The 26,992-nt window shown below is 36.1% G+C and overlaps 1 protein-coding gene across 1 annotated transcript in view; it reads right to left on the bottom strand.

The window, feature by feature from the left end:
• The window catches only part of GPM6A (glycoprotein M6A), a 107,156-nt gene extending 81,808 nt beyond the window's left edge, over window positions 1-25,348 (bottom strand). Inside the window, exon 1 of the mRNA XM_008502519.2 lies at window positions 24,765-25,348. Coding sequence (XP_008500741.1) covers window positions 24,765-24,801 — 37 coding nt within the window. The 5' untranslated portion in view covers window positions 24,802-25,348. The remainder of the gene's footprint in view (window positions 1-24,764) is intronic.
• Between the last annotated feature and the right edge of the window lie 1,644 nt (window positions 25,349-26,992).

Below are 26,992 nucleotides of genomic sequence, written 5' to 3'. Positions count from 1 at the left end.
AACAGAAGTCATATCTGACACTTCCAAAACCACCAGTCAAACAAAATGTAAATGGAAAGGAGTCTGTAAGAAGTCTTGCCTTGCCAGATCTCAAGCAAAAGAAAGATCTTCCTCACACATCTTGGAAGTACTTTGAATACTTCTACTTTATCTTTCACTTCTCACAGGCTATTCAAAAGGCATGGCAATCATGCCAGAAATAAAGGTGCTCATTTCATTGACTGATAGGTAAAATATTTAATCAAAATAATTTCAATATGAAAATGCATTTCTGTGTTTTCTGAAAAAACATCATTTTATTAATTATCCAGTAAATCACCTGCTAAATATCAAAGTGGTAGAATTTTTAGGATTATTTCTTCATGGCGACCTCAGCATTTTTGGTGCAAGGGAAACTTATTTTTTCTTAACCTCTCAAAAATATACTTATTCCTGACACCTTTTAATGACTGGGAGCTGGCATCAGCTTCACGCATTGTCACTGCAGTCCATCTGTTAAAATAGATATCCAGGGAATATTTAAAATAGATCTTGCTACAGGTACTCCCAATATGCTGTCCAAAGGAGGAAAAGACATTACTGTAGGTGAACAAAATAGAATTCTCAAGTCTTCTAATAAAGTCTATTTTGTAAAATATGCAAGATGTACTGAAAATTACGATGCTACAAACAGGAAATAAAAGCAGAGGAAGTGGTGAGATTTAAAACTGTGTCCTTCGATGTCTTGTGCATACACATGAATATAAATTCCTTAATCACAGCCTCTAGAAATCTGAGACCTTCCTAAGACTAGAGTTGTGGGAGATTTTATTTACCATTCCTGGCTTTTTTGCAGCTCTGGCCCTCACATTATTTAACATATTCCAATGAAATATGATGCATTTATTCATGGACCTGAGAACTTCAAAGCACTGCAGAGGCAGATGATTTAAGATCTGACTGCAATCAATTCTGTGCAGTTTTATAATTAATTTCTGTAAAAGCAGCACCAAGCCCTTAGCCACAAGGGGTAATATTTCAATATCCATGCAGTCATAAAGTTCCATCCTTTTCCTTTCACAGCCCTTCTTCTATGAAGTTTTTAGGAGTAACATTCCAGCTTCAACCTTGACTACAGAATTCAGTTAATTAAATCAACAGTTATTTCTGTGAAAATGTGGATATCCAAATTGAAGTTTCCTCCGTGCATGGAGTACTGCTCAGCAACTGGTTGGTATAGATTTAATTATCATTGATGTCTTTTCAATGTTGGATGCTTCAATTAAAGTAACCTATAGTAAAAATCAAGATAAAATTGTAGTTCTTCCTACTCAAGATTTTTCTGCCTAAATCAAAATACTTATAAATATAATATAGTTATAATATATGCTACATATTATATATAAGTTTATTTATAATATAAATGCTAGTAACCATTGAACTCAAGCAAATCAATAGGTGATAACAATTTATATTTACCTAATAAGCAAATGCATTATGCAGTATGAGAATTTTTCTTAAACTTCTGTTTATATCAGAACAAAATCAATTCAAGAGATTCTGACAATAATAACAAATTTGTAGATTTAAAGAATATAAAAATAAGTATTTTATCACTGAATCCTCAAACCAGTTTCCCATTGCTTTTTCCCCTACACTCTAAAATATGTCTATGGGACAGAGCAGAATTCTTCTTCTGTAAGACTCAAAGGATTTTTATCTTTATTTGAAGATTTTGTGTAGGCACAAACTCCAAACTGCTTTCACTTGAGTAACAATCATGCATAGCTTCACTTGCTTTTAAGTGTCATTGTTATTGATTAAGCAATCATGTAGAGTCCATTTTGGAGGACCTGTAAATAAAGCTGACTTTGCCCCGGTGATTTTAACTTAACTAGAGTTTTAGCTACTGTCTGTAGAGATACCTAGAATATGCCACTACAAACACTGAAGATGAGACTTTATTCTCAGCTCATGACTCACTTCAGCTTTATTTTGAAATTTCAACATCTGTTTATATTGAAGTAAATGAAATTTACTACATGATGCCTTCTTGAAAAAATACTATAGTATATCATATAATTGTCATATATACTTTATATACTATATATTAGTGATATCACAGATATTGCTATTACTGCATAATTATTAGTACTAATTACTATCACCATGCAATAGAACAGGATAGTATTCTATGTGTTTTTAACACCTTCATCCACACTAAAAAAGTTTAAACTATCTCGACTAATTTAGTTTCAGATATTTATTTTCTAATCACCTAGAAACTCTACATTTGCAAAAGATTTTTAAATCATTGAAGAAGTAATTTAATATATGGGGAAAAAAAATCCATTAAAACGAGATCTCTGGAAATGAAATAAAAGAATATCGAGAAATGAAGTGATTGCACAAGAGGTTATATTAATTTTCTTCTTCCAGCATTGTGTGATATGTTGTAATCTAAATAAGACTGAAGAAAAAAGCAGAATTTGTAGTTTGGAATAAAGCAAATTTCTCTTTTTAACTCATCAGGATTTTTTATGCTTCCAGACAAAACTATCCCTAAACTGCTTGTTTTAAACAACCCAAGGAAAAAGAAAAAATAAGAATACACAGCAGACAACGGAATAGTCAGTCAATGGACTTTATCCCCCTTTGTGGCCCTAATAAATACCCCAAATGAAAAAAATGTCAATGAAGAGTGTCAACTCTTACGTATGGTACACTATATGTAAGAATTGCAAGACGTGGAACTCTGCTTATTTACAGATTTCATCAGTTGCTTCTCTATGGGGAGTTACAAAAGATGGGGAAAGAGAACAGCAAACCAGAGCAAGAGCTCCAGTTATGGAAATATTTATCTTTCTTCTGTCATACATTAGAACAACTAGATACAATAGATGCATAATGCATTCAATCAACCCAAACTGAAGTATCTAAGACCTAAGAATAAAGCCACAACATACAGCATAAAATGATGTGCATGCCTTCATTTTGTTTATAAGCTTGCACTTCTATCCCCACCACCAATGAAAGACAACACACACATTAAAAATTGGGAAGAATCTGCTGCCTGTTACAGCATCCAAGTGATTTTTCCTCCCTGCCTTCCATTTGAGAGTGGCAGGGTGGGAGCCGGCTCTGCGCATGTTTCCTGGACCGCTGTGGTTGCCTTGCCAACCAGCAGAGAGAACTCGGGGCTTGCATCGGGCATTTCAATGCAGTGACCCAATTACTGTCTGTCAACAAATTCACTGGGACAATAGCAAGTGTAACACATTACTGAGATTAAATCCCTGAGACTGAACTACAAAGATGTCTGGAAGAAAATCTTAGTTTGAAAGGCCACAACACTATAAACAGTTAGCTGTAGCATGTTTTGCTCCTTCAATGTATTTGTTGCTTTAAAGGAGAAATTTCTACCATAATACTCTGAATTCCTTATTTGGATACTTCTTTTTTTAAAATAGATTCACAAACCTAAGTCAATATTGTTGTCACAGTACTGGGAATTAGTTATCTTTTATATACTGCATTCTTGCCTAGAACACGACAGAATTAAAACGGTAGAAGCACTTCCAAACTCTTAAGGATGGAATGGTTAATTTAGAATATATGTGTACAGATGGCCATTATTGGAGCAAATTATTAAAAGAAAAAAAAAAAACCAAAACACAAAAACAGTGATTTCTGCAAGACAGTTACATCATGCTTTTATATTTAAAAATTAACTATGTGGAGCTTTGTTTCAGGTTTCCCATGCTGTTCTTCCCCTTCACAAATATATTCTCAGGCATGCTCAAAAATCTTTCCCCTTTTCATTTGCCAGTTTCTTTCTGTTCTTTTCATTCTCTGCAAATAGAGTATTCCAATATAAATAAGTTTCTTGAAGAGACTCACAATGATCAAGAAAATTAAACATGCATAATGGCATACTGCTAAATGCAATATATATGTATTTAAGATATATTTACCAAATTCTTTGCATTTCTAGCAATATAATTCTGTCACTTTAAATGAAAGGCAACAATATTTTTAAAGGTATATGTCACCAGTTACCAAATAGAATTATCTGAGGAATCATGCAGAGAGCAAAAAATAGCTGCATCCTTCTGCAGTATCTGTTGAGCAGGTGATCTCTTAAAAAACACTGAGTGCTAATTTTTATGTTGACTCCTAATATTTTGTAAATGTGTATTAGTTGCCTGTGTATAAGAATACATACTGCAGCAATTTGACATTATCATTATTCTGCAATTGTTTCTCCACTACCCACCTCCATCAGAAATACCTTTCTGATTAACACCTAAGAGTGGGTACCATTTCACTTCTTGAAACTGATGTTTTGAAATCCGCTGTGGCCTGCAGACACCCATAGTGTCCATATGAACTTTTTTATAACTTATTGTTGGTAGGTGGTAGGGAATGAAAATGTTCCTTATGTTTGCCTGAGATGATATCCCACAAGCCTGTTTTAGAAAATTCATCATCAGTAAGATTTTCAGTTCTAGATGATATTCAATATCCCTGCAGTACTGCCTAATTGTTCATCTAATTTAAAGAGATGGTGAATCACACACAACCGTTTCACTTCCAGCCACCTTTTCCATACACATTCTTTATATCCCACACTAGTGATCCGTCATTCCTCCCTCTGGGCTTCTCTAGCTTTGTTGGGTTTGTTTTTTGGTTTGTTTCCCCCCCCCCAAATTAATTCCTAAATGTGTCATATCTTAAAAGTTCTCCCTAGGGCCATGCTGCTATACCATGCAGAAATAACATAGCAGTTCTCCTTTCTATCTCCCAGGAAGATTATCTGTTTTTATAATCTTGCCTTGTTCCCTATACAGTAAATTCATCTCTATATTTGCTATAGAAAATATCAAGATATTACAAAACCACTTAAATTATTACTACTTCAGATAATACACATTTCATCAAACTCATAATCTCTCCTTCTTCACAAATATTACTCACCATTAATATAGATGCACACCTGTGCTGATTTGCTATTTCTGCTCTTTTCCCCTCTGCTCTACACTGGCTCAGATGTAGGGACTTCCATCATCATGCAAAAAATTTCCAAAGTAAAACACTTTTTATTTATTAATTTTTCAAAATCAATTATTAAGGATGAAATTGGCTATGCATGGTGCCCCTCTAGACTTCAATCCTTAAAGTTTCAGCCAAAAAACCTCCCACTATTCCAAAGAGTAAAGTTAAAGGAAAATATATTAAACTGCCCAAAGGGGTGGGAAATCTAGCAAGCTTTTCTTTGAAAAACTTTAGTATCTCTTTCAGGCTTTGCAGGAGGGACTTGAAAATGGCAGTAGAACAGCAATAACCTTGAAGATCTGCTTTGAAGCATTCCTTGAAATTCCTTTAAACTTGGTCCATGAAATTTGTGGTATACAGACACACACACACACTCAGAGATTTGCTCTATCTGTGGAACAAACATTGTCAGGAGTCCAGTCCATGTCAACCAGGATCCAGCGCAGCTTCTCCTGCACCTCCTCTAAATAGGGCATTAGAAGAATTTCCCTGAACTAACTAAAATGTGCCTAGATTTTCCTCAACATGGAATTAAATGAAAACCATAATGAGATAATTATTTCAGAATGTTTGCCTCCCTGGAAGTGTAGCTTTCCAAAGACCATTTGGCATCAAGGTCCATAGAAGCACGTTAGAAGGGAAGAAAGTGCTACCTCAGCTTTCTCTCCTCTTTTCTAGCTACATCTGGAAGAGAAAAATTAGACTCTACTATCTGTTTTCACTGTTAGGTAGCTGTCCTATCCCCTCCTCCTTTGGCCTTTTCCAAGTTTGCAGCTCAGGAAAAGCTTCCATCAGATTCCAGTCTAATGCCTCTTTCTGATAAACCACGGTAAAACACTTTCAACAGGAACAAATGCTTCCTGACACCGTGCTGCACTTTCCAAAGCCAAAGACTTCAGTTGCTGCAAGGATGTCTTCATTCAGCAGATACAATGACCTAACATTATACAGTCAGTCTCTATTCACCCACTGTATTTTATAACACCCCTAAGGCACAGAGTCTCCAACTACATATTCTGAATAGCCCTATTATTACCTGCTTTAGGAGTTAGAAAAGCCATGATTTAACAGAAAAGAAACAGTGAAAGGACCACTCTCATGCAAGCAGCAGCTGCAGAGGGGTCACAAGCCTCTCTATCGTGAAATAATAAACTGCATAAGATTACATAAATAGCCATAAACTGTAAAGAGAGGAAATCCAGCCCCCCATGTGCCTCTTAAAACAAGAAGGGGGGGAGGTGGGAGAGGGGCAGCTTTGTTTAGGTTTCCCCCCCCCGCTTTTTTTTTTTTTTTTTTTTTTTTAATAAAGGTTCTTGTATTCCATCTCTCATTTTCTGGTTCCTGAGTTTTCAGAATGCATCCATTTATGACATTAAGACTCATGATTTCATTTCCTCTTTATTACTAAGTCCTTGGAAATTTTTAAAATAAAAGTAGAAATGCTATACAACTCCAGGCAATAGCCACCTCATGTACTGCATAGATGCTCAAAATTCCTTCATGATGAAAGTCTTCTTCACTCTTTTGTTCTCCAGTGGTAATGAATAACAGTAATAATTTATTTCTTCCAGGCTAGTTCATCCCCAGATCTACTTGGCTTTGTTGAACATTGGAGCATGAAAAAGCTGCAATCACTTTCCATTTTCCTCTCATCTAATTTTACTTGGCAAGGAATACCAACATATAGCTGTGCTCTACCCATGCTGCTAACACAGGAAGCCTTAGTGGTGACTGAAATATGATGGCCTAATGCTTGCTCCACAACATTTCTACAAAATGTATTTTTCCCTCAAAATATTTTCTAGAAGCTCTGTTCATCATCATTTATAGGACTTATTTTGTTCCACACAAGAGAGAAAAACAAACTGTTCTGCAAAATGTTATACACACTGCTTTTCTGGCAAGTAGAGTATAGTTGAAATCAGAAATTACAATAGTTACTACAGAGCTAGCACAACCTACCATAGACTGTGGCCTAGGACTGCAAGTTCACGTTACATTCAACTTCTGAGCACCTTTTACTATTTCACCTGCCTCTACTCAGCCATGAAAAGCACCTTTCTAACCCAACCTGCCATATATTTACTGCCTCGTCCATCAACATATGTGTCTCCCAGGCATAGCAGTACTTGCTTATGGACAAATAATTCTCCATGCATGTCAAAATATTAAGAAAACACTAAACCTATGTATGGAGAAAAAAATTAAGCAAAAAAGTATAAAACTTTCAGCCTTCCCAATAAAATACTGTAATATTAGAATTTTGAAAAGGATAGTCTTTTTCCAAGATCCTTCAATTAATAAATGTAATTTCATAGGTTGGTATCAAAATCATAAAGAAAAAAAATGAAAAGCTTTCCTTTGAATACCACTCAATTGAAAAACAGAAAATGAAATAATTATGTGATTTTCTCTTTCCTTCTTCCTTTCCCACTCCCTTTGTCCACCCACCCTCACCCCCAATTTCTAGAATGATCAAGTACTCAGCTGTGTAACATTTCAGGATACTGGCATTTAAAAGCCATTATAATCTATGGATACAAAACTGCTTTGACAACTTTAATTAAATGCTTATACTACCTCTATACTCTAAGACGTTGAATACATGTTCCCCTCCCCCCCCCAGTGTATTGTTAAAAAAAAAACAAAACAAACAAACAAAACAAAAAAAGCACTGCCTTCATAGAGCTAAAGCTTGTTTAGCAAGAAGACAGTCCGAATAAAGAGAAAAAATCCCTCCCCGCAATTTCACTGGTCATGTTTGTATAATGTATGTGACATATATAATATAACTGGTCGATGAATATCACTTCATGACCAAAAGTTATCTAGCATGACCTGATAACTCACACGTGGTTGCACTGTTTGTGAGCAATGAACCATCCAAGTTCACAGCAACTGCACGTGTTTGGTTTTCGTAACCTACCTTTGAGTCACAGACAATTCTCAGCACTTTTTGGCTATGTCCAGGATGTAAACAGGCCTGATCCTTCTACAGTCACAAAGATACTAAATCAAAGAGCTCATATGAAAGTGACTGGATCAAATTTCAGACATTCACTACAAGCAGTGACAAATGCACTGACATATTGTGACCACTTTACATTCACATATGGGACTATAATAAAAACTGAATCAGTCAAAGGGCTTGAGGTAGAGGTCATTATTTTTTTCTGCCCATTGTGCAAAGAAAAAATTATTGTGCTCTAAAGTAAAAACTTACTTAACTAAGAAAATTTTCAGTCCTTATAACACAGAAGTAGGAGAAGATTGCAATTCCTTTGCAGAAGCGCTAGGGAAGTCACTCTCCATTGGCACGCTTTAAGAGAGATAATTGTTAGCCTCAGAAAGAAAGCCATACAGCTTCCCCTTCCCCCAATGCCCTCCTTCAGATAATCCTTTAGAAAGCAATTTTTTGTTCTCCAAAGCATAAGAAAATTACAGGAGTTGTGACAGGATTCACACACACAATGTGAGAAACGTCTCCTTAGGGATGCAGTACGTGTTGGTGCTTAAGTGAACTTCTCCACGCTATCATTAATCTTCTCCAGTGAGCCTACCCTGCTCTTAGAATTCTTGACTGTCTGTTGAAGATCAAGTTCCATCCATTTTTCTTCAACCCATGTATTAGGTTTATACTACATTTACATTATGTCTCTACACCTCATTCGTTATTTGTTCCATTTGTAATAAATACCTCCTTTTTATATTTATAGCTAGTGAAGTTTATAATAGCTCAACATTGCTGTCAGTCATTCTAATCTTGACATTTGTTGTCTGCAGTCAGATCCCAAGGAGGGGCAGAAATGCTCTTCATTGTTATTCAGCACGTCACTGGCAAAGACTATGTTCATTGTGTGTCTTGACTCTATAACTAAAATACCAAAGCCTGAGAGCTACTCTTATTGACCACAATAAACAAACAAACAAAAAACCCCACAAAACACACCAGCATTTCAAGTTATGTGGAAGTGTGAAGGAAAATGAGGACAGGACCTATTGTAAGGGACCAGATGGAGGAACACCCTCCACCTGACCCTTGGACCCTCTTAGACTGCTCTGCAGGGAGCAGGCACCAAGTCACCTTTGCAAGCCCCTGAGAAAATCCTCATCAGCATTTCAGAAAGGATTGCTGGAGAGGAAGGAGACAGAGAGGGTCTGCATAGGGCCCAGGGTCCGAGAGAGATAAGGACTGGAGAGCCAATTTGACAGAGGTCTGCTCCACTTGTTCTGATATCTCAGCCAGGCTTACTAAGTGAAACAGGCCTAAAATAGGAGAGGCTGCATTGATGGGCTTGGGGAGTCTCATCAACTCTCCCCTGTTGGCTGTCTCAGTGCTTGGATCCTGAGGCCTGATGGGATTGCATGGGCCCTGATGGGATGCACCCACATGTGCTGAGGGATCTGGCAGTTGTTCTTGCTGGGCCACTCTCCATCATCTTTGAAAAGTTCTGGAGAACAGGTGGGGTGCCTAAGGACTGGAAAAAAGCCAAGTGTCACTCCACTCTTTAGAAAGGGCAAGAAGGATGACCCAGGAAAACACAAGTCAGTCAGTCTCACCTCCACCCCCGCCAGGAAAGGTGATGGAACAGCTCATTCTGGATGACATCTCTAAGCATGTGGTGAAAGAGAAGATTATCAGGAGTAGTCAACATAGATTCACCAAGGGGAAGTTATGCTTGAGCAATCTGACAACTTCCCATGACATCATGACAGGCTGGGTAGATGAGGAAAGAACAGTGAATGTTTTCCTACCTTGACTTCAGGCTTTTGACACTGTGTCCTGTAACATCCTCATAGGTAAGCCACACTCATAGGAAGTGTGGGTTAGATGAGTGGACAGTGAGGTGTATTGAGAATTGGCTGAAGGACAGAGCTCAGAAGGTTGTGAGTCTAGTTGCAGCTGAGAGCCTGCTTGGAGGCCTGTAGCTGGTGGCATTGCCAAGGGGTCAGTATGGGGTCCAGTGTTGTTCAACATATTCATCAGTGATCTGGATGAAGGGACTGAGTGTTCCCTTAGCAAGTTTGCTGAAGATACAAAACTGGGAGGAGCAGAAGATACATTCAGCAAGACCTGGTCAGGGTAGAGAGATGGGGAGAGAAGGGCCTAGTGAAGTTCAAGAAATACAAGTGTTGGGTCGTGCACCCAGGGAGGAATAACCCCATGCACCAGGACAGATTACGGGTTGATATGCTCGAAAGCAGCTCTGAGGACAAGGACCTATGGGTGCTGGTGGGTGATAAGTTAGCCATGAGCCAACAATGTGCCATCACTGGCATTTGGTTATTATGATAAAGCAGTTATTTTTACAGCCAGTTTATCCGAGTCAGTGTTCTCCTCAAGAGCCAGGGGTATGGCACATCTTCATTTAGAAATTTATTTCATTTCCCCTGCAGGTTTGTTTTTACCCATACTAATATTTTTATGCTCCTGTTGCAGGAATTTCGTAACCCAGTTTCACAAATAGAAAATTATCATCTCAGTACTGCTTTTTTAAGTCATAAAAGAGATGAAGATGAGCTGGGAGAGACCACTAGCAAGAATGTCATCTATGAATTCTGGCTGCCTATTCCACCTCTCAATTTCTGAAAATTAAGAAAGTCTCCCAAGATGAATGCAAATGATCAGACTTCTTACTTTCATTGCACATTATCATTATAGTTGCAAACATTCTGACTAGCTACCCGTCTTATTAGCTCATTTATAACAAAAAGGTTTATAAAAGCAGATTGTTCTGTAAGGAATACAGCAGAAAAATCATGGGGTTTTTTCCCTATATCCTTTTGAAAAATTGTTGAAAATACTTACAGATGTATGATTTTTTAAGTTTGTTTGCTTTTTTTCTCAAATCATATTAGAAAGTTCCAAAATAGCATAGTTTTGTTGCTTACTTAACTCCAACATCAACTGTAATTACAGCTGTGAGACAGCCATTTCAATATTTTGTCAGAGGATAGTCTTCTCTTCTTGATAATATCTTGCATCTTTGAACTGGACAAAATTAGACTCATCATCTAACTTTTTGATCGCAACAAATTATTCATATCAAGTCTGATATGGGCCTCAGTGCACTAATGGTAGCAAAAAGGTGGCCACTGCCAAGAAAATAAGTAAACTACAGACTAGGGAAAGGAAAAATGAAGAGTAATTAAGTGTACAATGATGCTCTGGGCTAAAGAAACTGAGCTGATAAAGCTTGAATTAATGTCAAGATCATTGTGCATCCTAGAGTATCTCATTGGTATTTTGGCCACCAGGATGCTTTTGCTCTTCTACTAAGAAGTACAGTAGATTTCAGTCATTTCTAAGTTGTGTAGTTCACCAGCATGGGAACATAAGAGAGGAACTGAGATAACAAGCCAAAGGACAGTATATCAGTAGCTGATAGCTCAGAAGGAATGAAAGCATAGCTGACAGCAACAAAATAAACAAGGCCTACACCTCTGCACTACCCTGATACTAAGGAACCTAAGAAGTTTGATATATGGTTCTTTTTCCTTTATATTTGTCTTCAAACAAAAGTAGAATTAAAATAGCAGAAAACAACATTTTACAAAGTAAAGAAATTGTCCTGAGCCATTATATTTTTCTAGTCTGAAAAACAGCTCCAGAGAAATAATACTTTGAATATTCATACCTATTTTTTAACTTCCTCACACTGCTAATAAGCAAGACCTGCTGCACACATCTGCAAGCTAACTAACAGAGATATAGGGGACTCATTATACCACTGCCATTGAGGATGCAAAAAGACTTAAATGGTATCAGCTCCAAATACATACTACATAACCAGTTTCATAAGCTGCCTTTAAAAATGTGTAAAATACGAATTAGACATTAGAGCAGATATCTATCCTCTACATACACATAAAAGCCCAGTTCTGCATCTATTAAATACCTTAGATTTACAATGGCTTTGCTGGGATATTATAGCAATTTAAGACTCAGTAACAGAAATGTGGATATTTTCTTAGCTACAGTCACAAAACTGTACACCGACATAAGTATCTGTCAAGCATTATGTCATAGCAAAATCTAGTCTTAGCTTTAAAGCAAATGATTTCATATTCTGAAATGAGAGCACACTGAATTAGTCATTTCCATTACAACTGTGAAGCAGAATTGCTTAGCAACCAAGAAAATTAATTCAGAGATTAAAATAAACATGGTGACACTGACAGAGCAACTGCTATTCTATCTCAACAACCATAAAAGACACTTAGAAAAGAAGCTAGTGTTTCCTTAATTTTTCTTAACAAAGGAAAACCAACATGATAAAATGCATCATAATGGACAAAGAACAAAACCAGTCAAAACAACTGCATAAAGCAAATGCAAACAGTTGCCCTCTTTTTACACAGCATCATTAAATTAAAAATCTAGGAAGTATTCCTATATTCTGACAATAGTGGACAAATTGCTGTGGAGGTTCCTAACATGCTTCCCCACTTGCAAACAGCAAATCTGTTTCATTGCATTCATTTCATGCAACTATTCTCTATTTTAGTATTCTCTTATTACAGAATTTATGACCATGCCTGCCTGAAAAAACAATGCAGCCTTATTACCCACTACTAGCCCTAGTCAAATTATTCCTCATCATATTTTTGTAGGGAAGGTTTAAATTATACACTTTATCACACTGAGGTTATATGGAAAAAAAAAAAGGTAACAGATTAAGTCCAGTAAGGAGAACTGCAATAATTCAGTTTAGTGACTGCTACTCTTACATAGTTTGTTACACCTGGGCCACTATGTAATTCATTGTCCCTGAAGGACTACAAAAAGCATAGTAAAATTATCCTTTTAGAAACTAAAAAAAAAAACCCTGCGGTCTGTAGCAACACTGAAGTCTATCACCTTGGCAGGATATTAGATTAGAGGAATGATTAGAGATCAGCAGTTCCTGACCAGCAGTACCTTCAGACCTCTAGTATTAGACAGTCCATCTTTCCAGCTTGAAGTAAAAAAATCAAGAATTTATGGAGGAAGAACAAGTGCAAGAGAAAAAAAGAGATCCCAGAGGATCCCAGAGATTTAATAACTGCAGCAACTGTATCAAACCTATTCGATTCTGCATTAAAGATAATAATAAAAATAAAATCATATGAGAAATAAATCAAGACAGGTAAGTTGGAATAACAGTGCAATAGAAGGTAAGTTCCCAGGTGGGGACTCTTCTGTCAGAGAAGAGCAGCTCTTTGGTTGTGTTTAATATTCACAAAACACACCCACATCTAGCTACAGGTACTTTCAAGTCTTGAAATCTGCATATTACAACCACATTCAAGAAAAGCAGAGGTTTCTGAACTAGATTTTAAAGTTAAGGCTGACAATAAATATGTAGTAATGTGCATGTTTTTGTCTTCTAGAAGGAGAGATGACAGGTAATAATGGAAGGATATCTGATGGAAGCACAGGCAATACAGATGGCATGGCCATGTGCAACAGATCAAAATGAAGACAATATTAATAGCAAAAGTTGCCCATATGCAAACAAATGCAGAAAGCAAATAAAAGACCCCAAATGTCCATAACAAGTTCCCCAGTGCCTTAAATATTTAATGACTGCACCAGATGGGGATAGGGGAGAAAAATACCTTGTCTGAACCACTAGTATAAACACAGCTGACCTAAAAGACCTTCTCGTCAGTAGGCTATAATTATTCCAACATTTTCACTAGTGAACAATGTTCATAAAACTAGAATAATTTTGAAAGAGGACATCTTTGAGAAACTGTAGCTTCTGTGTGCTGTAGAACAGATGAAATGAATTTACTTTTTTTTTTTCTGGACTTTATACCTCATGCTGTGGGTACGATTGTAGGACAAATGTTTACTAAGCTCCTAGGATAGTCACAGTGATATACAGTTATATTTCTGATTAATTTTATCTGGATGATAGAATGGTATTATAAAACTAGAGGATATTCATACAAACTCTAAACATAGTTGATAATAGTATCTTTTTCCTTGTAATATTTTAAACAGCACAGTTAATAAAGCAAAAATCTTAGAAACAACTATTTTCTTCATTCACACTAGACATGGTCAAAGTTGAGAACCCTGTAATGACAAAAAGCCTTATAATGGACCCTCAATTCAGAAGGATTTATCAAAGATCTACTCAACTCTGCCCCACAAAACACAGGCAACTGACACACATGCTGCTTCAACCCTGCAGTAAAAGACCGAATGTCTCATCCATAGTTCATGACAAGAGGACAGCAAGAAGGATCACACCTTCTTTGTGTTAGTCCTTGCACTAGCAGCAGGAATTTAATGAAATTAAACTCCCAGACAGTCTTAGAAAGCAGATCATTACAGCGTTGCACAGAAAAGGTAAAAAGAAGGTCACTAATACCCTGCCTTGGGGAAATTTCCATCTGCACAGTAAATTTGATGACTGGCTTGGCTTACGCATGTGAACAAGACACTATCAAAATATTTCAGTCCTGCTAGAAGGTCCAGCTTAATCCAAATTCTAGTAATTCACAGGAAAACCAGAAACAAAAACCCTTGAAACTCAAAACAGCCAAGGAGAAAAAAATAATAATTTCTTGGAAACTGCAGACAGTCACAGCAGATCTGAAAGAATATTAATCTTCTGTAATGCCATGCAAAAGACAAAAAAATCACAGCTGATAAACAAACAACATTCAACCTTCTTTCCAGTCTCATCTCAGACCCTATTAAATTTCATCATCACATCCTCTCAAAGACTTCCTGCCAAAAACCTGACAACTACTTGCAAATTACTCCATGGCATTGCTAGGTCTTAATCTTAAAACTGTGCACGTGCTTCCTTTTTGTTCATTTGAATAACTGGTATAAAATCAAAGGAATTACTTGCACTGAATGACATAATTATGTACATGAGTCTTCACAGGATCAGAGCCTTTATCATTGATTCTCCAAATTTTGAATTATCTTCGTCTATAATTTTAGCAACACTATATTACCCTAAAATTAAGGGCAATACATGCATTTACAAGCAAGTCCTACTAATTTCTACAACATCATTGCACAGTCTTGATGAAAGTGGTCCTTAATACTCTACTGGGACTATGAATTTTGCAGCAAAAGGGAAGTATTATGTAGCAAATATAGTAAAGACTAAACAGAATAGAAGTTTTATGGCTCAGAGGAATAGAGCTCAAGCTAATTACGAACACTTAGAAAACAAGATATTCTTACATTTCAATCTAATTCAATCATCTGGTTAAGTAACATGACAATAAGATGTTTCTAAATAGCACAAGAACCACAAAGAGAATCGGCAGTTGTTTATATGGAAATACAACCTAGTACTAAGAGGTTGCAGGGGGGGGAAAGAGTTATTTTATTTATAATGTTAAAAGTGCATATTGATCAGAAGTAGTGGCCAACATCTTAGTAAGAAATCAGAAGTCAGAGAAAGTCTCTGAAGACAATGTTACTGCTATAGTGAAGCATCACAACAAATGGGAAAAGCATTTTATAAATCTAACAGACTATTTCATGAGAAAGTAAATCACTGGGTTTTGTATCATTCAGCTAGAAATATAAGTTCCATTTCTATAGAGGAGTGGTTTATTAACAAGTCATGAAAAAGACAAACCATGTTAAGTGGGAAGTATTTCACGCTAAAGCTGCTCAGTTTAAAAATCAATAATACCACATTCAATACTATAATTGAATACATTTACAAACACCATTAGTTCGTTGTCTCTTTCTAAAGGCAATTTCAGACATTTACTTTCATCCTCAGTTATGCATACTGAGTTACTATTTACAATGACTTAGAACCAACTATTTCCACAAGTACATATTTTTTATTGGTATATAACTTTTACAAAAAGCACTATCCTTTAAAAGCTTATTCTTTTTGCCATGTGAAGAATTCAAAGTATTATTGATTCTACCATTATCTTTATTAGTAAAAATAAGAATCTGTTCATGTACATCTGCTCAGTTAAGGTTTTTCACAACAGCCTAATCCAACAGCCAGTTGAATCCAACAGCTGAATTTGGGCTCACTGTGCTCAGCAGCAGCAGCTGCTGCATCCCCTTTTATCTAATGCTGCTGCCTGACCTGTTTTGTACTGAGGTGCAGCACAGAAGTATCCATCAGTTCTGGGTGACAGCAGAATCTTCTGCTCAGTTGTTCCCAGCTTCCTCCATCGAAAAGTAAGCATATCAGATGTAAGCATCCCAGAGACCACATCCAGCCTCCAAGGTGTGCCGTAAACATCGTGAAGAAATTATGAAGCAAAATGTAGCTGGAAACACAGTCTTCACTATAGAGGTGAGGATGAGATCTCTGTGCCATCCAGGGATAAGGTTGAGTACCTGGCTTGGATAGCTTTCCTCATATACCCTCAAATATAAATCAAACACATGACACCAGATATTCAAGATCCACTCTTGTATGAAAATATGCAAACCAAAGCTTATAGCTATGGCCAAACGTCCTCATTTGACAGCTGCAAAGAGACACCCCAAGATCTTCCCATGATTCTTATCTAAAGGCTTTTAAATTTATTCAAAATTATGACAGCTGCTTACTATTGAAAATAGCTTAATAGAGTAAGAGAAGATGTGGCGGGAAATCAGTGGGTGGCAAGCTTTGATGAATTACATAAAGCAAGTTTAGCTGATTCACCAGTAGTAGAGGGTGCTGCTACAGTGTAGAGCCTCCCACACTGGCTACATCACCTTGCTAAGCAAGGGTATGAAGTATGAAGGGTACCAGATTCCTTCACCAGAAAAACTAGGCCAATGGGTCAACTGCGATAACTGAGGAGTCTCTGCTCTTGAGAGAACCCACCTGGAACTCTGCATCCAGATCTGGAGCCCCCAACACAAGAAGGATATGAAGTGAATCCAGAAAAGTACCATCAAGATGATCAGAGGGCTGGAGCACCTCTCCTATGAAGACTGGCTGAGAGAGTTGGGGTTGTTTAGCCTGGAGAAGGGAAGGCTCTGGAGAGATATTCCAACAGCCTTCCATGACCTGAAGGGAGTCTACAGAAAAGCTGGAGAGGGACTGCATCTGCCAGTCTTTTAACTCTACTATTATTTTCCCCTATTTCCCCAATTTCAGACTTTCAAATCTCTGAAGGCCTTTCAAGTTATACTGTTTATTCCTTTCCTTTTCATCATATTTCCTCTCTTCAACCTCTATCAGCACATCTTTTTCCCCATTGTGCCTTAAAGCTGCTTCTGTGCTTTACCTCTTCCTTCAAATTGTTCCTCAATGTTCAGTTTTACCAATATAAAATCATCCTGCTGCAGAAAAAGGAGTAGGATGTGACCAGCTATGGCTTAATTAACAAGCATGCAACACTTGGCATCTTATGTTACATGCTACCAGAAGAAATTTATAAATGCTGTGGAATTTAATTTCCATGCCTTCTACATTCTAAAAAGCAAGTATTTCCATTGAAAATTGAAAAGCAGAACAGCAGTCACAAAGACATAAGTTTTGTTTTGGTTTTGGTCTGTTTTTTGTTTTTGTTTTTTTTGTTGCTGTTCTTTTTTTTCTTTGTTTGTTTGGGTTTTTAGGAAGTAAAGATAAAAATGAAAACACACTCTTTTTGTATAAATGGGGAGATACTGCAAATATCATATTTTTCTTGACCTTCATAGACACTCTGGCACTAGCACCTTCCTGTAAAGCTCATATATCAAATCTGCAGTCACTGAAGCCTAGTTTTATAACAGAATTGCAACAGATGCACACCACTGGTAATAGGACAGATTTTTGCTAAAATTGATACTAAACTTCTTGTGATATTTATTTGTTGTAGAGTTGTATTGCAATCAATACTGAGGGAAAAAAAATGGAGAAATAAAAATGAAACATTTGTGAAACACAAAAAATTTTTTCAGAAATTGTCCAAGTGCAAATATCAGGGGTATTATAAATATAAAGAGAAGAGTAATTCTTGCCCTTAGTAGGAGTTGGTAATATTTTAACATTTTTTCCCAGATGGTTGCAATATAAATTTTGGGAGTACTGAAGTCCTACAGGCTGAATAGCAAGAAGAAAATTCAAGTATTTTGGGGTAGAAGAGATAAGTACATTCATCTTTCTTGAGACTAAGTCCTACAGCATATGAATACAAAAATTCACACTTCTGATAGCAAATCCCTATTTGGTGTTTATCTCTGCCCCTTAAGATTTTGATGTTCTGTTCTCTCTGCAGCTGAGAAAATGACAAGATGTATTTCTCATTCCTTACATGCTGGAATTGAAGTCTTTGTAATTCTCCCCCCCTTCAAACAAAAGATTTGTGCCAAAACATCAGTGTAGGACTTGCTGGCCTGTCTTAAAAATCAGCCACATGATAAGAAATCAGCAGAATTTATGCAATTTAGTTGTGTGAATTGGCAAAGAATTCTTATGAAACAGAATTCTCAACCAGAATGCTAACTAAAAATATTTGATAAAAGATAAATATCCATCTTTGCCTCTTTAGCATTCTTATTTCAATGGCCATCAGGCTTCTGCACTTCATAATTTTTCTAAAACCAGTTCAACAGTGTCTATAACCTGCAGAAAAAAAAAAAGTGGTTTTTTTTTTCTTATTTTCTGCTTAATCCTCCATGTAACAGTATTAGAAGGAAAGAGAGTATTCTCACATATTTACATAGGGAGACTTAACTGTTCAAAACTATTGTAACCAAGAAAACATTGTCATTTCTGAGGCCAGAATCATTCCATATATTCTTCCATCTTGAATTTTAGTGCAGTGGCAAGCAATTCAAACAAATTAAAAATCACATTGCCAAACCTGCTTGTGTTTATCAGAACACAATAAAGAGTTCTTAGATATTAGATCTATCAGTCCTTCAATCCTTCCCCATAAGGAGCCTAATCACTAAGATGGATCAAATTTATTTTGGTATATCTGCAGTACTGTTTTCTTATTAATAAATGCTTTTTTTGGGGGGGGAGGGGCAATCAGACCCCCAAAACACCCCTTTTCCCCTAAATTGAGCCTTTACTTTCACAAAATATAGAAAAAGCTTTCTATAAATTAATATTGCTCGTTTGATACAGTATCTTTTCAATAATTAGAAAAAAGTAATCATCTTAAATACATTTAAAACTTTTTTCTAAGCATTTACATTTCTTAATTATGGAATATTTTCTTTCTAAAATACCTTATTTAAGACATTGACATACTAGTGTCAAAATTACCAGGAAGACAAATTCTCACACATTGAGCTGCAGATTCCATATGCCTCATGGCAGTTGGAATACTTATTGCCTTGTAAGAAAATATATAAAAGTATAATTAGGTACAATTAATGCTGGAATTTCATGCCTATGACTAGAGCTATGTTAAGCCTGTAAGAAATACAATGTTTTCCACTTTTAACAGACATTTCAATGCTAAAGATTAAATAAGGAAGCACGACTAAATTTCTTTACATCTCTATCTGTGAATAAAATCCTATTATAATTAATCATTACATATATTCAAATTACAGCCCTGTAACTCAGTTTTCCTGATGTAAGAATACTAAATAAGGTAGGCTGTAGTTGCTAAATAAAAGAAAGTCTTCCAATGTTAGAACAACTAACTTCAAATTCATGTAGAATGTTATTGGATTTTTCTTTAACAAACCTTATTGATTAACTACTAAGGAGTATTAAGCAGGAAACACAGTGAGATACTTTGCCTGATGCTACAATTTATCTCCAAACGTAACGTTGATTAAGAAGGAAAATTATTTACTGTGTTAGTTATTTTGTGATTGTCCACTGAGTATTTTATCTGGCACCCTTACTAGACATACAGAAACACTTTTAATAACAGGAAACTAAAAACATGAAGTTAAGACCATTCTACTCTGAAGGAGCTTGTAAAAATCTAATCAGAACACAAGCTTGAGAACTAAGAGTACAACTGAAAATATATTCCCAAAGGAAATAAAGATTAACCTCCATCCACCAACTCTTATTTAAGAATCAAGCAGTGCACATCCAGGTTTTTCTTAAAGAATAACAGTTAGCAAATGTCTGCTTCTTCCTACCTATAAAGACAAATTTCTGTTTCAAAACTGTTTCAAAATTACTCAGAAAACTGATGATACTCCGGGGGCTCTGCAAGACTAGACAGAGTACTAACAACATAAACGTCATCTAACTGAAGATACATGGCTCTCCCATGTACTAGGGCATGTACATTACATGGTTTTACTTAGAAGTGTAGCCAGCTAAAAAAATCAATCAACCAGTAAAAATCAACCAGTAAAACCAAACTCAACCAGTAAAAATACTGGTTGGATCATTGTTATTTTAACCAATTTTCTAACAACAGTCAAATGAGAAACTGGACAACTGTTCTCCTTTGCAAGCAGCATTCTGACCTACTTTCTAATGCAAAAAAAAAAAAAAAAAAAATTATAACATTTATCTGGTCTATATTAATTCAGAGTCTGCCATTTTCCAAAAAGTGTTGAAGTAAGAGGAAGCAATTCAGCCTCTCGTGGCTGAAGCAGCAGACAGTGTATATACATATAAATATTACTGATAGCATCCTAAAATCCTGATGACTTTCTTCTAAAACTTGTCTTCAAGCTCTGCTTTACTGGCATGCTGTGGAACAAACAAAAAAACGCTGATAATGGACTACAGATACTTATATGACTAATGTGTACTAAATAAATAATTTTTAGTATTCAACCATTTCTCATTGCAATAATAGTTCAGTTTTTTTCTGTCCTACTATTGAACCCTTAGTTTAATGTTAGTGAGGTATACTAAAGCAAAGAGAGCTGAAGTAAAATTAACTCTTTATCACATCTGCTGCTGTACAAACACAGATGCTCCATCCATTTTAAGAGTTTATTTTACACAGGGATTGAACTACAAAATGAATTTATGGATGAACCATAAAAAAGGCACCTATATCTTCCATTTAGTGCAAGTGGTATAAGTATGTCTTGCTGTGCTACAGTGGGGTATTTTTATGAAATAGGCATGGGATAAGAATAAATCTTTACTATGTCAAGTCCCACATAATGCAGAAAATTACAGTGCCTGGCCTCTGAACTGTTGTGTCCTGGGATAAATGACTGGGGCTGGGGACATCATTGCAATGTCAGTGCTTTCATGGGGAAAAGATTTGTTCTGCAGAAAGTGGACTGATATTCTTCAACATAGCAAAGCTAAGAGTTTGACGTCATTGTCTTTCAAACACTGGCAGTTCAGACCTGTCACTGACACATGAAGATTTATGCATGAGCTTTTCAAAATTAGCATGCATCCCTAAAGACATCAGTGAACCTTTTGCTTCTAAATGGAGCTGGTCATTTTTGGAAATAAACCAGTCAAATAAATTACAGGCTTTAGTTATTCTGGGTTTTCCAGACAGCAAATTTGTAGTTAAAGCTTTTAGTATGTTACAGTTCTAGGCATGTAGCATAATGTCAGTATTATGGAAATTGTGAACAAGTTGATATTTTTGAGATGTTATGACTTTTTTCTTTGTTAGAATATATTTTAGTGTTCATGTGTAACTGGCATTCCAGCCAGATTTCTACACACTTTCAGTTCTTGGACAGCTACAAACAGCTGCCTAGCTAATACTTCCAAGCCACTCTTCTCCACCTGTACTGGCTTGCAAGTGAAGGAAATGTGGGATCAAAGAAAAAAGGGAGCAGAAGAGGAGGGGTGGGGGAGTGGGGGCAGGGGTAACCAAGTCTTCTAATACTTTAAAACAGAAAATTAATTAATATATTTTTTAACAAATTTTTACAACTTTACACGTGACAGCTGTTCGACAGCATCAATACCTCAATTTACCATATTAAGAGTACTGATGTCCAGAAGAAAACAGTTTCCAAGGCCAACAGAATGAAAATACTGAGAAGCTCGGGGTGAGGAGAGGGGGGGGTAAGGGGTGGCTGGAAAGATATCCATACCTGTTTTCCAGTCTTTTAATCTGAACTGTACATTTCCTAGTATTTCACTATTCACAGAAAACAGATGTAATACGTATATTCCCTGCTGACAATTTTCCAAAATACAGCCATAATCAAATCATAAAATATTAAACACTAGGATGTATAGAGATGGTGTAAGGCAAAGGTTTATTATTTGGAATCACTGTGGTAAGAATTATGTTTGCACTTATGGATATCTTACTGCATAAAATTCTCTAAAAGAACAAGACTTTGAAATCTGCAAGCCTTTTATTAGAGAGATCTTTATCGTATGCATTAAATGCATCAGTATGAAACTATTCATTTCCATCATGGCTGCTAGGAAGACGTAATGCTGTTCACAGCACATGCTTCGAACCTCCCACTGAAGAGGACAGAAGTTGATGAGCAGTGCCAATTTATACTCCCATTGATTTTTCAGAAAGCAGAGGAGAAAGAAAGGAACAAACAGTTCCACTCAAGATGGCAGGAGGATGAAAATTAGAATGTAGAAATTACAGTTAAATTTTCTGAGATGCTACATTTAGAAAAACTAGTTCAGATGACATCAGTTAAACACATAGTAGATAGATCATGCTAAATGAAAGAAAAGGAGAGAGAAAAAACAAAAAAACCCCAAACAAACAAACACACACACACACACAAAAAAAAAACAAAAACAAAAACAACCAAAAACCCCACAAGAACCACCACAGGAACTATGGAACTATGAAAGAGAACTATAACATCATAGTAACGTCAGTCAATATTTTTCACCTGCACAGGGAAAAAGACTTAAAGTGATCCATGATTTCATAACCATCTCTGGATTTCACTATAATTCCAGCACCTGCATTCAAGCACCTCTAAAAATTCAAAGATGAAAATATTTTTTTATTTCCTCCCAAGATGTAAATTTGCTTCAAACTCTGAATACATTTTTAAAGCTGTGATCATCAGAACTGGGATACCACAGGCTGACATGACAGGTTCACAGGTATGGTCACAGCAACTAAGCAGCAACACCTCCCATACCAATAAGGAAAAATACATGCAATTTGTGAGGTCTTAGCATTCTCCTGTCACTGTCTCTGATGACAGCTGCGTACCTATAAAGGAAGAAAGGCTGAACACATGGTAAGGTAAATAGGGGGTGGAGGGTAAGTAGTGTTAGCTGTTGTAATCACACTATTAATCACACCATTTTGAGTGGCTATTGGTCATTCAGCTGCTTATTATATGAACAATGAAGACACATTTTATCAATACCAGCATGGTCTTTCAATATGCAAAATTATTCACTTCTTTCTTTGATTTTCTTTTTCTATCTAATAAAAATGTAAGGTTTTTTAATTTCACAGTGTTTCTTCAGGCAACACCATTCAGTAACTACGCAGTATTTTGATTCAGTGGTCAAAGTTAAATTCAGTTGTTTTGAGATGGAAAAAAAATTCATTTCACACTGAAAAATTATGTCTTTAATTTCTAAATGTAAAGCACAATAAGAAATTTGACTCACATTAGCAATTTATTTTATTATCAAAATTCAGTAGAAGAAACTGCTGAAATCACCAACCAGATACTGATTTATGTATCTATAAATATAGGTATGCATACACACAGAGGGGGCATATACATCCTCCTTTATTCTTCTCATGATTATCTACTGTGCATCTAGATCAAGCCAAGAGCATAAACAATTCAAAGCTGCATTCTGTCTAAATGGGTCACTTATAATGAGAAAGCATGACATTTACGTGTAGAAAGCAGATTGATCAAGGAGCTGAAAAACAGAATATGTCATCGTTGCAGATAAATATGCTTTTACAGGCAATTTACATTAAAATGATTTGCCAAGTTCCTCAAAAATGGAAGTAAATCCAAACTAAATACAAAATTTAAAGTATATATGGTTTACTGTGGTAAATACTCACTAGGATTACCCTTTGTGCTTGCAGTAAAAAAAATTAAAGAAACCTTGGTTCCTTTCAATCCTGTCGCTTGTATAGAAAACACCTAAGTGAAAAGACTAAAATCACTCTATTTTTCAGAGATTCATAAATTACTAACTGTTTGCAATAATTTGCAATTGCACATCTGAGTGCTCATATATCCCATCATGTTCAGTCATTTCCAATTTGACCAGAAAGAGAAAGGCTCTCAACATGCTGCGTATGTCTTGCTAAAGCAATCTCAGCTGCAACATGTAAAATGAATTCCAGCAAAATGCAAGTCTGTAGAAAACAAATGTTAGGACCATAGCAAGGCTTCTTCAACATATTATAAAACAAAAGGGGGAAAAGGGCATAGGGAAGTTTTAATACTGCCTAAATATATACAAAATATACCCCATGTTTTTGTTTATTCTCAGCAAGCATTCAAGGTGCAAGTATTGGTTACATTGTTAGATATCCAACTGCAACTGGCTCCAAATATTGTGTGAGTAGCTCTCTCATAGTTCACACCAGACTCCCTTGACCCAGCCAGACAAGCGTGAAAACGTGAAATAAATGAAGGTTAACAAAGACTGGTCTGGGAAGCAGGCTGCATTGAATGCTTGCAATATTATTAGTACAGAAGCACAATACCCTATTTTGATTCTTTTAGTACTAGATATTAGATGATAGTCAGTATATTAATGCTAGGTGCTATTGCAGATACAAATGAAATAAATGATACGAAACAACAAAAAAAATCCCTCTCCATCTGCCACATACGGATATACACCAACCTTACAGCATGCTGCTAAAGCAAATAAGGAACTGCAAAATAATCTCCTTGCAAAGAGAAAGCAATGTTATCACAATACCTTTCTGTGTTTGTCCCTCTTCCATATTCTCTTCCATGGCTACCTTTCTTCACTAGAAACAGCTACAGAGAATTAATCAAAAGCTTCAGTCAGATGTAGGAAAAAGTGTGGATTTTTTTTTCCCTGGGAAGCTCCAACAGCAGAGGCTTAGGCAAGTCCTCAGAGCTTAGCTAAGGCTCCCTCACTCTCCTTGTTTGCTTGGAGACAGGCTGTCAAGTGTAATTTCATTCAAATTACTCTTCCGTGAAGATTATCAATTTTTCTTCTCAAAGCTGCCCATTGTGTACCACTGTAAGCAGGTATTCAAATGAACAGCCTGTGAATTTTGGGGGGAAATTTGGTCCGAGCCCTTATGGCAAAGACATCGGTTCATACGCCTCACTTTGCATATAAAATGGAGAAAAGAAATTGAGGTTTGTATTGAAATCTGTGCTTTAAATTGGAAACAGGCTGTACTGAAAACAGATGGAGGGGTGTCCTCCTAACAGGAAGCAGACCACCAACCCATAATTCCCCCTATTTGCTACTGAAGTGGGAAAGCCCAGATGCCTGTGGGTTCTTTATGCTGTATTACTTGTCTTGCTCTCCCTCCCTCCCCCTCTCCCCCTCCTCATGTATCAGCACATTTAAGAATAATATGACTCTTCAATTCCCTCCTTCTCATACATTTGTATCACCTGCAATTAACAAAAAAGATACACTATTACCTTTAGTATATTCTGGAAAACATCTATATAACAACCATTTTGTATGCAACTGTATGTTTATAAAAACATAAAAGCACAATCTAAAACACTAAATGAATCGCTGCAAATTATATGTAACCTACCCATTTTCAGTGTCACAGTAAACAGAAATTTAGAAGCAGTTCAGAGATTTAAAACAGTACATGCATCAATTCTTTTTCTGATTGCTAATATCCAAAATCAGCTGTACACTTCAAAACCCCATTAAAAAAACCTGCAGCTTCTTAAAATGGTGAAGCACCACATGTCGTTATATATGTAAGGAAGCATGTACAAACATGTATTATTATGAATTTACTCAGGAAAAGCACAGGTTAAATACACTGTGAGGGCACCTTCTCATTTGGGGAGCTCTGCAGTCTGATTTGGAATGCAAATTGGACGCTGCAGTCTAGCAATAAATTAGCATTTTTGTACCTTAATCTACAGAGTAATGTAACATCATTTTAAGACTTTCATTATTTCACAAAAGTGAGGTTAGAACACAAGTCCAATTTTTCTTTACAGTTTTCACTTCTCATCCTTCTGGGGAAAAAAAGTGACTAAAACTTAACCCAAAATAAAACCTACTATGGCTGAAAAGACTTATTTACATATAAATGCTAAATAGCTATCAAAACAGTGCTGCTTTCTGAGGCACGAAAAACCCCCCAATGCCTAGTTAGTTGGTTTTGTTTGTTTTGCTGGATTGGGGTTTTTTTGGGTTTTTTGTTTGGGTTTTTTTTGCTTTGCTGTGGGATTTTTTTTATACTGTATATAAATCTCTTCAAAACTGATTCATATAAGAATAATTTTTATCTGTATAAATATATATATAAAGAAAATAAACCTGACTGAATATTTAGTTATCCAGTGCATTTCCTTCCCCTTTCTTCCTTTTTAATTCACCTTTTTAGTGCTCTGGTTTTTAGAATAACTGAAGAATAATGATCAATTGCTTTAGTCCTCAAAACTAATTGATCATTTTAAAATCATCAAATTCAGGCTTCTTTAAAGTGCTGTGACATCATAGCATCCAAGTGTCTTCCATTTTTCTAGGAATTATTCCTTCAGTCATACTTTTGTAAAAAGGGAATATTTCCTTTAAAACAGAAGATCTGTATAGGTCTCCACTGCTATACTTTCTTTTCAAAGTATTTTCTTTGATAAGCATTAATAAGCCTTTTTATTTTTAAAAAAGTGTCTGGCAAGTATGTTACATAGTGTGGCAATTGCTTCTAAGCTTGCCTTCTTGATAGCACCAAAATTTGAGATAACCTCTTCAACAGTGATGTTTGCAACAAGGGATGTATGGATTGCCTATGGAAACAAATGACCTTGTTTGCTGAAACAATCAAACTTAATTTCAAGTATATAAAGCATTCCATTGAAAATTTGAAAAAAGGCTGGGAGAAGATAACATAAAGATAGCACATGAGTGACTCAGAAAAGGTGAATAAGAAAGGATGTGTTCCTCAAAGGGAGAACTGCAAAAAGGGGGAG

The sequence above is a fragment of the Calypte anna genome, chromosome 4A, assembly GCF_003957555.1.
Source record: "Calypte anna isolate BGI_N300 chromosome 4A, bCalAnn1_v1.p, whole genome shotgun sequence".
In the NCBI taxonomy this organism is placed as follows: Eukaryota; Metazoa; Chordata; class Aves; order Apodiformes; family Trochilidae; genus Calypte; species Calypte anna.
The sequence above is the reverse complement of the archived record's forward strand: the minus strand, read 5'-3'. Positions and strand labels throughout refer to the sequence as shown.